Below are 14,604 nucleotides of genomic sequence, written 5' to 3' on the forward strand. Positions count from 1 at the left end.
TGACCTTTTCCAAGGGTCAATCAGTCCAACCACAACTCCGTACAAACCCCCCCCCCCCCCCCCCCCCCCTCCTGCTCTCTCCTTGCTGACACTAACCTGAATCATCCCAAGACTGACGCTGTGGAGAGAAGCCACTTAGCAGGCTTGGGTCATTGTAAGGGAGATTTTAAAAGACCTGGAAGGCATAAAGCCTCACAGCCGTTCAGTCCCAGAGCATGCGAGATCGCAGCCGGGGTCAGAGGTGAAGGTCACAATATGGGAGGAGGGGAATAAATCCTGTAGCATGGACGACAATGGCTGCAATCCCCACTGACAATGATGCCATTGTGGGCTTTGGGTTGCTTAGTGTGTCCTGGAGCTGTGCCTAATAGAGTTATAGTGCTGATGTGATGGCTGTGTGGCTGAGGAGAGTAGTGTCCTTTTATATAAAGGGGGGCAACTGCAGAGGAGCTTAAAAGAGGTCTCGGCTTCTCAATTTTGCTTTGCATGAAGCCTGGGGTTGTGTGTGTATGTGTGTCCATGAGCGATGGAGAAACAGAGAGAGGGAGGTTACTAGCTTAACTTCACTGAGCTTCCAGCCATGAATCCTTTGCTCACTGACACACATGACTCCTCTCTGTAAAGAGTCAGAGTTCACAAGATGTGCGGGCGCGCTGACTGCAACATGACTTTTCTATTTGTGAACCTATCGAGTCACACTGTCTCAGGAACAATACAGTTATTGATTTCTGAGATTTTCACATAACTTATGACTAGTGCTGAATGATAAGTAGAATTTTAATAATCTATTAATTGTTTATTAAGCAAAAACACTTTTTTTCCTGTTTAGTTACAAGTGAATAGCATTGAGTTTTGCACTGCCATTATTACTGAAACTTAAAACAAAACAACAGATTATCCAATGATGAAAATAAAGAGCTGCAGCCCTACAACCTACTTTGATCCATGTTTCATGACACAAGGACTGAAAAAGTAGCAGCATCTCATGTATTGCGCTTCCACTCTTCACGGTCAGGCCTTTATTTGGCGCTCACTTAAGCAGACATGTGGGGAAGGCCTCTGGAGAGACACAGGGCGCTGATACCACAGGATCATCATCCCCGGCATAACTCAGACACTCAGCTGGTAGACGTTATGCGGTGGCATGCCACGAGTACCTCAGTTGTCACCTCTGTTAGTGAGATTATGCTCCGGCAGAATGGAGTGACAGATGATGAGTGGTGGGTATGACCAGAGGACACACAGAGAGAGGGAGAGGTCTGGACATGACAGACAGAGTCAGACAGATACCGGAGCGTATGGAAAAAGAGTATGTCAGTTTTGCTGATGTCTATAGTAACAGTAGCCTCCAATTTGACATTCCCTCCACCAAACATTGGTTTTCTGTTTTTTTTCCTTCTTTTTGGCTTCTCTTTGACCTCCTTAAAAGAACAAGCTATGTTTCCCAGGGCCCAGCTATTTGAAGCTCATAGTTTTGGTCATCCAAAGTTTTCTGTTCCAACTCTAGCCGTTCAGACACTGTCCCCACTTACATTTCCACAATGGCAGGGTCCTGGGGGCCAGACCATAGCCGCCCTACACTCTGCCCACAGTTGAGTTGCCTCTGGCAGGACTACTGCGTGCTTTGTGTGCTGGTTCTGGCCACTGATCAGGGAAACCCCACAGTCTCTCCATGGTGAATGTCGACCGCCCTGCCAAGACCATTATGCATCCCTTCAATGGCCGTGAATAGCAGCACACTACAGTACAGAAGATTTGAGAGATGTGCAATTCACCCAGGGCTACAATGCGAGACCATGACACAGATACCCACATCGGTGAACTGAACTAATCCCTGACATGGTTTCTCTGTGTTGTGTCTTTGGGTCTTTTGATGGACAGCAAACAAAACAAATCCTGATAAAAATGTGTCCTACATTGCACTGCACAGGAAATATGAAAACAGCTAATGAATAATATTCCTTGACACAGTTATTGGTCTAAATCCAAGCAAACATTACTCTAGAAAGCCGAGAGATTATTCCACTGAATCTACAGATACTGGTGGGTGTGACTTAGTGTGGCTAAGTGAATGACAGCGGGAGGCCTATCATGTACACATTTAACACTCTTAAATATGGGGATTAACGCTCTTTTCATAATTTCACCACTGAGTTCATGTGCAACACTTTGACCACAGTGACCTAATAATCTCTAGGGCACAAAAACCATCCTGTTTGCCATTCTCCTGAGCTCTTATTAATATATCTCCTCTCTCCTGGCTCTGCTTTCCTGACCAGAGAAATGACCAAACTGTAATGTCTCTCACACCCACTCTCCTCAATATTTGTTGCCAGTCTAAAGTTGCTTGACAGATCAGTGTCAAAAATTTAAATCTAACTGAATTAGAGTTTTACTGTTATCTCCATTTAGCACAGAGGAACATCTGTTTATTAATTTAAAACTCGTGCCGATTTTCCCAGCACTCCCACAGTCCAGTGGCATATTGCGGTGGTGGATATCAAGATGAGTCACATCAGCTAGCAGGCAGCTGGCAGGCTTGCAGTATCAGCCTATCCTGTTAATCTTACTATTAGCCTTCACTGATCCCGTCAGGACTGCCTGGATCTGGGTAGCAGAGCCTAAAGGTTTATCCTGCAAGCCGGCCCTCCCTCACCCTGGCCACTGCACGCACGCAGCGCAAATTGGGCACACATGCAAGTACACACCAGCACCATCCCCAAATATTCCAGCTTTTCCTGAAACTGATCATATGACAACATATCTCCAACACAAAGCCCAGACACTGGAGCTCATCATAAACCTACCTATGCCACAATGCCCCCCACTAACGTGTCTGGACCCCCGATACAAGGCTGTTATGTTTCAAGAAGGTGGTGGTAGTGAAATGTGTCACAGAGGTCAGACCCAGAAGTTAAGGGGGCAAATTCTGTGCTCTTCTGACACCGAAGGAGGGGGGGGGGGGTTGGGTAGCAGCCAAGTGACATGCCGTGACAGGCTTCAAGGCTTCTTAAAGTAGGAATGCATGGAAAGCAAACACTCATACACTGCACCCACAAATACACACAGGCACACGTGAGTACATTCAACCATGTTCGTCAACACCCATACAATTACATACCTGTCAAGTGGTGGTTCTAATGCCAAGAAGACACCTGCCAACACAGATTGTCTTTGTCTAAAAATGTTAATAAAACATTTTGTCTTTCCATGAATTAGCCACACACACGCAAGTGCACATTCGCATGTGTCTGTGTGATATGATTGTGCTCTTTCTTGCAATAATATGCTTCATCATGGCAGTTAGTTTAGGACGTTTCATGGGTACTGACTGGACACAGGGAAGAATCGTCTTTGCTGATGGGAAAGAGGAATGCTGGAGGCAATTACCTCCCCTGACTCTCTGTCCTTGGGTCAAAAGGGGACCGGCCATAAACGCCTGGACACCAACAGAGACGGACCTCTGACCATGCCGGCCTTGTTTCACTCTCCCTGCAGTCCCTAACGTCAGCTGCTGGAAGAGCCTCTGGTTGTTTAAATTTACAGCACAATGTCATTCTGTGTCATGAGCGAACAACAATGCATGTATTCATCCAACATAAGAGCATGAGGAGATAGTAACGCTAATTCTCTGGTCGTTTTCAGCACATGAAGACAGAAACACCAAATTATGTTATCATTAAATAATCAATTATTTCAGCCCTTTATGCATTTTCAAGCCACTGATGTTAACACACTTACTATTAGCTATTGTGTCTTCAACTGGATGATCTCCGAGCAGCAATAATTACGAGCAGTGACAGTCAAGATGCCATTTTTGTTGCTGAACGTGTTTGACAAGCTCAACAAGAATATAATACACACTTGCCAACTAGGCAGGCTACTCTGTCGCCTCTCAGACAAAAGGGTCTAAGCCTGGTGCTCCCCGGATGCCAAACAGCTGAACACAGTTTAATTATCATAAAACCTAAAGCATGATGTCATTTTTTTATCAACCTATTCTCTCACCAATAAATTATATCACGGCTTCAGTGGCAGAAAATGCTTTTAATTCCTGTTTGTTTAAAATATAAAAACATATAAGGTGTAGGTTAGATCAGTTTCATTTTTTATGATTCAAGTTATTGGACCAGGTTTTTCTTTTCCATTCATGCCCTGCAAGGAATTTTTCAGCTGTTACAGTGCAGCCAGAGGAGAGTTGAATGAAACGGTCTGGAATGAACCATTAAAACGTAGGGGTCACAAGTGTCCGATACTCTACGCATCCGCGAGTGGAATTCACCAAATAACATCTAATTTCGCAGATTATACTTACATGTTCTTGTTTTTCTTTGTTTGTTTGTCTTTTTTTAACCGTGTAATATAAACTTTCCTGCCTGTGTTTTACATGACAAAGAATCCTGCGAGGAAAAGAAACCCCCCACCCCTCCAATGTAGCGGCGGGTTGGACCGGGCCAAGATGATGTTACGAACAGCCCTTTAAAGTCGCTTCACTTCCGAGATGAAGTAAAGTAGAGCTCCGCCGCACAGGGAGAAGGCATGGACTGACAATCTCCTACAAAAAAAAGCCCACACTTAAGCCAGGCTATGTTGAGAAAATACATTTGGACATCGGGATTTGTTCATGGACTCGGAGTCGAAGGAGTTTTCTTTTTGTCCAAATCTATGTAGTACGTGGCGTCTCATGACTGCACTGAAGTAGCCTGAATTAGGTTCTTTTGCGGCAAAACATACGTGCATCGTTTTCACATTGCGCGCAAAGACAACGACAGCAACCTGGACTACTCTTGTGAAACAGGAATGGTTTATCCTCCCGAAGGTTTATTCTACATCGAAATGGATCAAGCACCACCAGGTAAGTTAGGGTTAAAGGCAGCCATTGTCTGATCTGCAGGGGGTCGGGAAACCGTTTTATTCATTCTTTGCTTTTTTTTTCTTTTGCTGGCACCATCTTATGTAATGTCTGTAATAAAGTTGACATCCGACAAATGCCGTGCAGGTGCTGGTAAAACGTTATAATGGCGAGGTCCTCGGCGCTGCGCTCCCCCACTGGCATTGCCCAGGCATGCATAGCGCAATTCACTTGCCAATTACGTAATACCTTTCGGTGGACCAGACGCAGTGGCTTGCCTCCTTTCTTTTGTCCCAGCACATATGACAAACTTAGACAGAAACGCGCAGCGGTTTTGCATCTTCTCATAAACCAAAAGAAGGTTTACTGGAGGAGTATGACAGTGTTGAGAGCGCAATTTGAAGGCACTATAGTTGAGGGTGCGTTAATGAGCGCCGCATGAAACGACCGCTTTGTTCTCCTCTGCAGCCAGCCGTGGTTAATTTGTGCGCTAGCTCTGTAAGTAGGCTAGAGGCAAGCAGACTAGACAGCTCGTCTCATGACTTAACTCCGGCAACTCAGGAACAGTTCGTTTTTTATTCACATTTGTCATTTGACCGAGGCGTTATTACATTGTCCTAGCAGTGAATAACACTTGTATTTCAGTCCTGTTATGTCTTGCTCTAAATAACCAGGCTACCTAGCTAAATTAATTTGACTTTACCTAATTAAAATTGCATCATAATTTTCAGCTCCCATACATGAATTATTTGAAGATTTACTGATGACTACAGTTGATATAATACAATAGAATATAAACTTAAAGTGAAGACTACTGACACACCAACAATACAGATACTCTGTATTTCACCTATAAGGTCTATGCTTTAACAATGTTATACAGACAGTTCCCGAGTTTGGTTATTGAGACTTAACCTTCCTTTTTTTTAAATGTATTTTCTGGATTGAACACAAACTACAGTGTAACTGATTAGATTTCTTTTTTTATTATTTCATACTTAAATTACGGGGCTCTTGTCTGGGCTGGTATGTGCATGTGGGTTTTGGAAGCCAGGAGAGTTTCTTGGCAGCAGGCAGAAAGGGGAAGGTGTGCAGATTTAATTTTGCTGAGTTCAGGAGCCGCAGCTTTTCGTTTTGTGCCTGCCACTGTACTGCTGCACCTGCCTTTTGTTTATTTTAAGGTCAGAAAAAGAGGAGAGCGGATGGTGGGAGAAACCCACATTTTCTCCTCTCTGAGGGTGCTCTTGTATTCTCCCTAACTGCCTCATGAAAGGCACTTTTGTCCTGCAGTGAAATATATCGCCCTTCACCTCCTCTTGATGCGGTTTGCCCTCCTTCTACATTTTTAGGAAAACGCTTAGTCTTTCGGCCAGACTCACAGATTTTTTTTTTCCTTTAAGGTTGATGGAAAACTCATGAGGATCTGTAAGCGTGCAATGATTACAAAATGGGAGGGGTGGTTCAGGAGGCTCAAAATATAATTTATGGTCTATTTAATGCTTCTCTTGCTATTCAGGACAGTGCCAGAGTTTATAAATTATGCTTTAATCTACTTTGCAAGAGTTGCAGGGCATTAAACCACGTAATCATGAAAGTTCTTAGAATAATAAAAGAAAACATGTTTCATAGTTGTTGACTGATAATGTTCAGAAATGAGAACTTACTGCCACATTTCCTTTTTTTAGTTCTGACCACTCTTAAGATCTTGGTAATGATTTGGCAAGTGATATCTCTTGGAAACATGCCTGGGCTTGTCCTTGTTCAGGCTGTGAGAGAGTGTGTGTCGCTCTTTGTTGTGATGGGGGGGGGGGTATATATACATTGAGGACACTGTATTTCCTTAAAACACACATCCTTGATTGCACTAGTTATAATATTTAAGGAGTCATGTTTACATTATTTCACATATTGGTGTTTTTACAATTTCTGATATGTCATTGTCTAGAGAAACGGTCATCCTGAGCAGAGGCGTTTCATTTTCTAACCTTCTTTTTTTGCTTTCAGCTCTCCCTCCCAGGTCAACAAAACCAGTGTCTTCCACCATGAACAACAACTGCCCCTCGCCACCTACATATTCGCTACAGGACGCCGAATGGTATTGGGGAGACATAACTAGGTAAAGTATCTTAACTTTGAATAGTCCTATATCCAACACGTCATCATTCTTAGAAACTTGTTGTTTGATTGTTTGACGTGCCGGTATGTTACATCCGTTAACTGGTAACTGATTTTCCCTCAGGGATGAGGTAAATGAGAAACTCCGAGACACACCTGATGGCTCCTTTTTGGTGCGTGACGCATCCACAAAGCTGCAAGGAGACTTTACGCTGACGTTAAGGTAAGCAGAAGGAAAAGAGAACAGTCGCTTCAGTCACATCTCTGTCACAAATAAGGTGTTCACATGTTGTTTTACACCAATAATCTAATTTTGGCCTTTGCTGTTGCACAGGAAAGACGGGCACAACAAGCTCATCAAGATTTACCACCGCGACGGGAAGTACGGCTTCTCGGACCCCCTCACATTCACTTCGGTGGTGGAGCTCATTTGGCACTATCAGCACCATCCGTTGGTGGAATATAACGCCACACTGGATCTGATGCTCACACATCCTGTATCCCGCTTCCAGCAGGTTAGTTTGTACCATTATTTCTTATTTTTCAGTCAAAACATCGGTCAGTCTGCAAAAATGTTTCATAAGTGATGATAGAGATTTTTGTTAAATACGGAGGATTATGAATTGCACGTTTTTAAAGTGGAATTTTTGACATTAGGTGAAAGAAGACAGTGTCGATGTCGCTGGAAGAAAGCTGAAGGAGGTTCACAATCAGTATCAAGAGAAGTCGAAGGAGTTTGATTGTCTTTACGAAGCCTTCACAAAGACCTCACAGGTAAAAAATAATTTTGAAATGAACTTTGATGGTCTCCGATTTCAATCCCAACACCAAAGCTCCTTTCTAAACAGTAGAGTTTACATTCATTAGTATCCCGAGTCTCTTCTTACTGGATGTGTTCGTTGTGATGCAGGAAATCCAGATGAAGCGAACGGCAATTGAGGCCTTTAACGAGACGATGTTGATCTTCGAGGAGCAGTGTCGTGAACAGGAGCGTTATGGAGAGGAGTTTGAAAGGAACAATCAGTCCGACGGAGCCGACACAGACCTGGAGAGGTACTTCATTACACCGTGGTACAGAAAAAGTGTCCAAACAAAATTTAATTTAGATGCATGCACACCGTTTTCCTTGAACTCTGCCCAAACCCGTGACCTTTACTTTCCCTCTCTAGCTTTCTGATAAATTACGAGAAGCTGAAGTGTCGGCTCGGGGAGATATATGACAGCAAAATCCATCTGGAGGAAGACTTGAGAACGCAGGTGGAGGACTACAGAGAGACGGACAGGAAGATGAACAGCTTGCGACCTGACCTCATCCAGCTACGCAACATCAGAGACCAGTACCTCAAGTAAGTAGCGTCAGAGTATTGTTTGTGGCCTCTGTGGTAAATCACTGCAACTTAATTAAGGGAAGAAACATTTTGTAGCTGCTCTGTAATGTATCATCATTTTATGTTCAAATTAATCATTCCTTTGCACTTCTCCTTACAGCTGGCTTAATCACAAAGGCGTACGGCAGAAACGCATAAATGACTGGCTGGGGATACAGAGCGACAGCCTCGATGAGTAAGTTCCAGCAAATTCTCTCTGGAAGAAATATTGAGGAAACACAGCTAATAACTTGTACAGGAAATACAGAACTGTTACAGAGGCGTTATGGTTCGACTCTTGTTTTTCCAGCACATATGTGTTGAAGGGGGACGAGAAGAATTTGCCACATCAGGATGAGACGAGTTGGTTTGTCGGTGAAATGAGTCGGACGCAGGCGGAGGAAATGCTTCAAGGTAAAGCTCCTGGAACATTCTTGATCCGTGAGAGCAGCAAACAGGGGTGCTACGCCTGCTCTGTTGTGTGAGTATCACTTTGGAAAGCTATGTCATAAGAATGGATCACGATAAATATTAAACACGGTGTAATTGTGTGACACTCATTGATGGATTTTTTTTTTCTTTTTGATTCGTTTCAGTGTGAATGAAGAAGTGAAGCATTGCATGATCTACAGCACACCGCACGGATACGGCTTTGCTGAGCCTTACGACGTCCACTGCTCACTGAAAGACCTTGTCCTGCACTACCGCCTGCACTCTTTAGCGCAACACAATGACGCCCTGGACGTTCGGCTGTCACATCCAGTACACGCCAAAGCTGCAGCCACGCCTTCTCAACATATAGAGGAGCACAAACTCTTACAGACTCCAAAACACACAGCGGGGCTCCCGCCTGCAGCTCCAGAAATGTAATCCAACGGGGAGAGAGAGAGAGAGAGAGAGACAGAAGGACATGTTTACTGTATCCTGCGAGAACGACTGCATCGAGGTGCATTGTGTAAAGTTTTGCACTACAGTGATTCCATCGGTTTTTGTGAATGGGATTTCACAGATTGAAGTGGGACCGGAACTTGAATGTCAGCTTGGACTTTGTTTTTGTTTTGTTTTTGGTTTCAAAGAGACTGTTTAAGCTTTCAAAAAAATTTTGTACTTCATTTATTGCCGTTTGTTTAATGGACACTATCGGTAGGGATGTTGACAACCAGAAAATTGCTCACTGACGTCAGGTGCTGCACCTTCGTTTGACTTCAGCTTTTACAACTAGAGTTAATGTTGCTAGAGATGTCCGTTTCCCTAGTTCTGAAAATTTGACCAATATGTTGGATATATATATTGGGTTACTACTACTTAATGCATTTGTGAGGGGAATACACAGTGCTGTATACAGACTGATTGCGTCATATCGGTTTGGTGGACCAAACCATTTTTGGGTAAATGCCAGGTGTGAATATGTGAAAAGTCGTGGTGCATCGTGACCTTTTGCCCCTTTCTTAACTGACATTCATATACAGTGGATAATTATGTAGCATTAACATCTTGTAGAATACCATTGTAAGAGCATACTCAATGTTATACCCATTGACCAAAGCACTTAATAGTGAGCAAACTACGTCCCTGTTTAGTCCGGTAATTGCATTTGGGCAAGGGGAGGGCAATTTATGTACACCTGCTGATGTGCTGATCAAAACATAATCTGAAGTACTGTATGTTATATTCTGTTACTCAAAGAAGTATAAGCTTTTTGTATTCTATATATATTTTTTCTATAAACATGCCACAAGATGAAAGCTTGAAGAACGTGCAATCCAACAGTATTTCTATTGTTGCAATGTATGACGATGATGATGGTGGTGAAGGTAAAGCTGTTATGAGAGGTTGACATTTGCCACAAAAATGCACTCTCTTTGGTGGTGTCAGTGTGATCTGGCCTCCGATGTTTGTGTGAACTGCCAGAGGTCCGGATGTATCCTGCCTCCATTACTTGAACTGTGGCATTGCTCGAGCTATGAATGTTTTTCATGACATGCAGCCTACATAGCTTAAGAGGAAAGGAATCCATGTTGAACTTGGCACATTTTTCAAGTTTGAGGACAATAGATACTCTGTACAGAGAAACTGTAAAATGTATTTCTGAGGTTGGTTTATGGAAGGAGGATGATTAAGCCTCTTATAAAAATATAACTCCACTGGGGGATTGAGGAAACTCCTTGGGTGAAGCTAAGCAATGTGAGATTCTGACCTTTTTCTTGCAGAGAGACAATAAACTGATGAGGGTTTTGTCAGCTTATGTAATCCAGTGCTTTTTTTCACAGCCCATTGCTGATACTGTGCAAGCAATGCACAGTGTCATTGTTCTTATCTTCTTAAGACCTATATATAGGAGTTTTTGTAGTGTTACAGTTTTTATAACATGGGTAGAAAAGTGACCAAACAGAAAGTAGAGAATTACTTAGAGTAAGTTTAGTAGTTATAAAAAATTTACCCTCTGTCTCCATGGAGCCATTGTAGTCTGATGAGCTTATCCTTGGGTAAGCAGAGACAGGAGGCTGCGAGGGGACTGGAGGACACACTGTGGACAGATGGAAGAGAAAGGAAGCGATAAAGACAATAGCAGGATATGTGCAGGTCCTTTCCCTACTCAGTCTGGCCGGTGTTTAGTCACTAGAAAAAAATCATGTATTACACCTATTTCTCTGGAAACATGCAGTATTTTGAAACACAACTTTTTTTGACGCTCCTGTCAAAGGAATGCAGCTCGACTGTAAACATTTGGTACCAGCCAACTTGATAGCAGCTTGAGTTTTGTCTCTTAAACTTTTATCACACAGTCAACAAACAATTGTTATCTGATAATTTTACAAAAAATGAATGTGTTAGTGTTTCAAAACAAACTCAAGCTCCATCTACAAAGAAACGCTTGTGTAAACCTTAGGACACAGTGAGCACAGATGATGATGATGATGATGATGATGATGATGATGATGATGATGATGATGACCCTGGGAAAAAACACTGCGAGTGGCCTTCTGTGACCGGAGCAACAGGTGGCCTCTTTCAACCATCACATAAGGTCTGTGTTACGTGGGGATTAATGAGGTGCAGAGGGCAGGGATGTACTGCGGGAGAGCCTCAGTTCCAGGCCACGGATTACTCCCTCTTACCTGTGTCAGCATAGAGAGCTGGTGGACAGGCGGCATGCATGCTCTGCTCGGATGGACCAGATGCAGGGGAGATAGACTGGACAGACTGGACAGACTGTACCAACGCTGAGTCACCCTCAGCCTGCGTGAGTGTCCAAAAGACTGGGAGAGAGTGGGTAGAGAAAGTGTGTGGGGCAGACAGACAGGAAAGGAGGAGGGACAGGAAAGAGTACTCAAAACTCCTGCACAGGATGGTATGAAAAAAATGAGGGCTGAAAAGGTCAAGCTGGGCCTTTCCTACATTTCCTTCAATCTGAAACACACTCCTACTTGGCTATACCCCAGAGCTATTTGCTTTTACAGCAGTTTAGCTTACACTGCTCATTCTTATTTTCCTTAGCTCCCAGAGTCTGAGTTTAATCTATGAAAAAAACCCAGCCCCCACGTCTTTTCTTTTTTTTTCTGTCTCATACATACACAGACCGTCTCTGCTTTCCTCCCTCTCTCCTTCCTCGTCAGCAGGCCTCGCTCGTTTAAATTCTTAGTAATTGTGCTTTATAGTTCTCAATTTAAATAAGTCCTGGCTGGGGGGTTGGGGGAGCAGGACGAATTACCTTTGGAGTCACGCCTAAAATACACACACCATCAACTGTCTCGCAGGCTTTCAGGAAAAGAGGTTTTCGCTTTCAGTTTGGCCGCAGCCAATCGCCTCTCTCCTCCCCTCTGTCTCCGTCCGATTCCACCGTTTCCACGCTACCCGATCAGCCAATGGGCGGCCGGGAACATGCCGCGCGTCAGCCAATCAGCGACCAGTTGCTATGTTGGAGGCAGAATCGATAAGAGAGGGATTTTTTTTCCTTCTTTTTTTTTTTTACAAGCACACATTATAGCTGGCTTATAGGCTGAAGGCAAGATCCTGTTGCCTGCCAAGCAGTATGTAGGCTATGCAAGGACTGAACCATTAAATATACGAGCTCCACATTTCCCACATTTTCTTTGAAGCGTCTCTAATAACACCACAAATAAAAGCTAAACAATTTGCCTGTATATTGTGTATATTTGTATATGCACATATGTATGAACGTGTTTATTTTAGAATTTATGTGCACAGAGTGATCACCCACTGAATTGTTGAGGTCATGGAAAAGTTAGAAATTAAGATGGAAAATTGTTTCCAAGCCTCGAGGAATTGTGGTAAATGCACATCAAACAAGTTTCAAATTGAAAATGAAAGTTTTTACATAATCTTACCCCCCCTCCTTTTTCTTCTTTTTTTGAAGAATTGTCCAAAAAAAAAACAAATGCCTGCTCATTTACAGTAACCCCCAGCTACAGTAGTGGCTAAACAAGGATGCTACAGTGAATACTGAAAATACAGAACAAAATATTTAGGATAATTGTGTCTAGGGATTGTTAAACCATGTCAACCTTTCCTAAGGTCTCCTGCCTTTCTAAACTATATGTTGTCAAATAAAATACAAAAAGAAAATTACATTAGATGATTATTCCTGAATAAGTGAGAATACGGGGCAATTGTTGTATGAACTCTACCATCAACTTGTATTTTAAGTTGACTAAAATAAAAGCGACATGACATGAAACTATTCTACTAAACAAAAGTTAATGATGAGATGAGGAATTCCCTGCTGTTTTGTCAAAAATATAATGCGGCATCATTTCATACAATCGATGCTTAAAACTTGAAATGATGATTCATTGGCTATTTCATTGATCTCTGGTGACAGTGATTGCAGTAAGGCGGTCAGATCACACTAAGATGAGAGGTGACACTGAGCCAGCTCTTATAAGGGGATAACATACTACTGCATGCTGACAAACCATTCAGGAGAAATGCCCGTCTAGATCCACAGCCAAATCAGATTTGCAGACACCAGCTTAGGCAGGGACGGAAAATGATCCCACCTCCTTGAAACAGGTAGAACAGGACAGGGACACCACTCTAAAATAATAACTTACCTTTTTGGATAAACGCCCAGCAGTATGCATGATTTCCTCCTAATTCAACCTGAGACATACCATATTATGTTGTGCTGCCATTTCTCAAGGAAAAAAATCCTCACTAATGATTTCAGCTGTAATAAATGAAGGACCTCAGCGTCCCTCGAGCTTTCAGGACAATCTCATTGCGGGAGTTCAGCTCTCAAATAGATTAAAAAAGAAGCAGCAGGCACATGGCCAGCAAACCAATGTGGCACAGGACTGACAGACACTAGCTCAGATGGTAAAGGAAGCTTCAGAGTTCAAACCAGAAACCAGTTCAGTCTGAAAGCACAATACCGTATGTACACTGCACGCAGTGAACTCAGCCAAGATAAGGAAGGGTTACACAGTTCACAGGTTCTGTCAGGTGAGGACAGGAGCCTCGTCTGGCAGTATCAGACAGAACATGCAGACAAGATAATAAGGTCATTTACAGCCACAATGTATTTGTAATAAGAAGGAAAGTGTATTATTAACACAAAATAAATTATCCTCATCATACGAAAGGGATTTTTACTGTATAAGTCATGGGGAATATTATGGAAATAATGATAAAATCTCCTACCACAGAGTGCTGGAATTACTTGTTTTGCATTATCTGGTGTGATTTAGAGCCAGTCAAAGCACTCAGTAAACTATGAACTCTACCTACTCCCATAAGAACCCTTAAGATGTCAGTTTCATCTCACAATGTTTTTCTTTCCTGGTGAACGCAGTGTCTAGCCAGAGGAAAGAGCCCTGATGAAAAAGTCAGACATACCCTGCACTTAAACCAGAATGGTAATTATAGTGACCACTTTCCATAGGATGACCCTCACACTATTTACTTTTTTCTCCCACTAACATGGGAGATTCTGGGAGCAAGGCAAAGATTGCTTCCCATTACCGCAATGGAGAGACATGATAATCAGTGAACATAATTATCATGCTCTTGACAAGCAAAAACATTGCCTATAGGAGAAGCAAAACTAGGTCAGAAACTAGCATATGGCTGGACAATGTGTGGTCAATGTGCAAAATTGGGGACATAGTTGAAAACTGTTGCTGTATAAAACAGATTTGTCTGTAGCAACAAATGCTGTAAACGCCCCCCAATAGAAACTGTTTGTGCCAAATCATTTTGAAAGAGTAACAGCCAATGGGGAAACTCTAACTCAGTCATGTAGCATTC

General features: G+C 42.8%; 2 protein-coding genes across 2 annotated transcripts in view; one reads left to right on the forward strand and one right to left on the reverse strand.

Annotated features, from left to right (window-relative positions):
- Nucleotides 1–12,368, reverse strand: part of LOC111670551 (SH3-containing GRB2-like protein 3-interacting protein 1) — a 47,935-nt gene extending 35,567 nt beyond the window's left edge. Inside the window, exons 1-3 of the mRNA XM_023427306.2 lie at nucleotides 12,047–12,368; nucleotides 11,454–11,594; nucleotides 10,775–10,861 (exon numbers count right to left, since the gene is read on the reverse strand). The gene's annotated coding sequence lies outside the window, so the exon portion shown is untranslated. The remainder of the gene's footprint in view (nucleotides 1–10,774; nucleotides 10,862–11,453; nucleotides 11,595–12,046) is intronic.
- On the forward strand, nucleotides 4,513–10,574 carry LOC111670553 (phosphatidylinositol 3-kinase regulatory subunit gamma-like). Its single transcript, XM_023427309.2, has 10 exons — nucleotides 4,513–4,855; nucleotides 6,857–6,968; nucleotides 7,092–7,190; nucleotides 7,302–7,482; nucleotides 7,625–7,741; nucleotides 7,878–8,020; nucleotides 8,137–8,313; nucleotides 8,456–8,530; nucleotides 8,645–8,815; nucleotides 8,931–10,574. Exons 1-10 carry the CDS (start codon nucleotides 4,801–4,803, stop codon nucleotides 9,202–9,204), a joined length of 1,404 nt encoding a protein of 467 aa, XP_023283077.1. The 5' UTR covers nucleotides 4,513–4,800; the 3' UTR covers nucleotides 9,205–10,574.
- Nucleotides 12,369–14,604: the final 2,236 nt, after the last annotated feature.

The sequence above is a fragment of the Seriola lalandi genome, unplaced genomic scaffold, assembly GCF_002814215.2.
Source record: "Seriola lalandi dorsalis isolate HSWRI2012SDOR001 ecotype SW California unplaced genomic scaffold, Sedor1 jcf7180002054857, whole genome shotgun sequence".
NCBI lineage: Eukaryota > Metazoa > Chordata > Actinopteri > Carangiformes > Carangidae > Seriola > Seriola lalandi.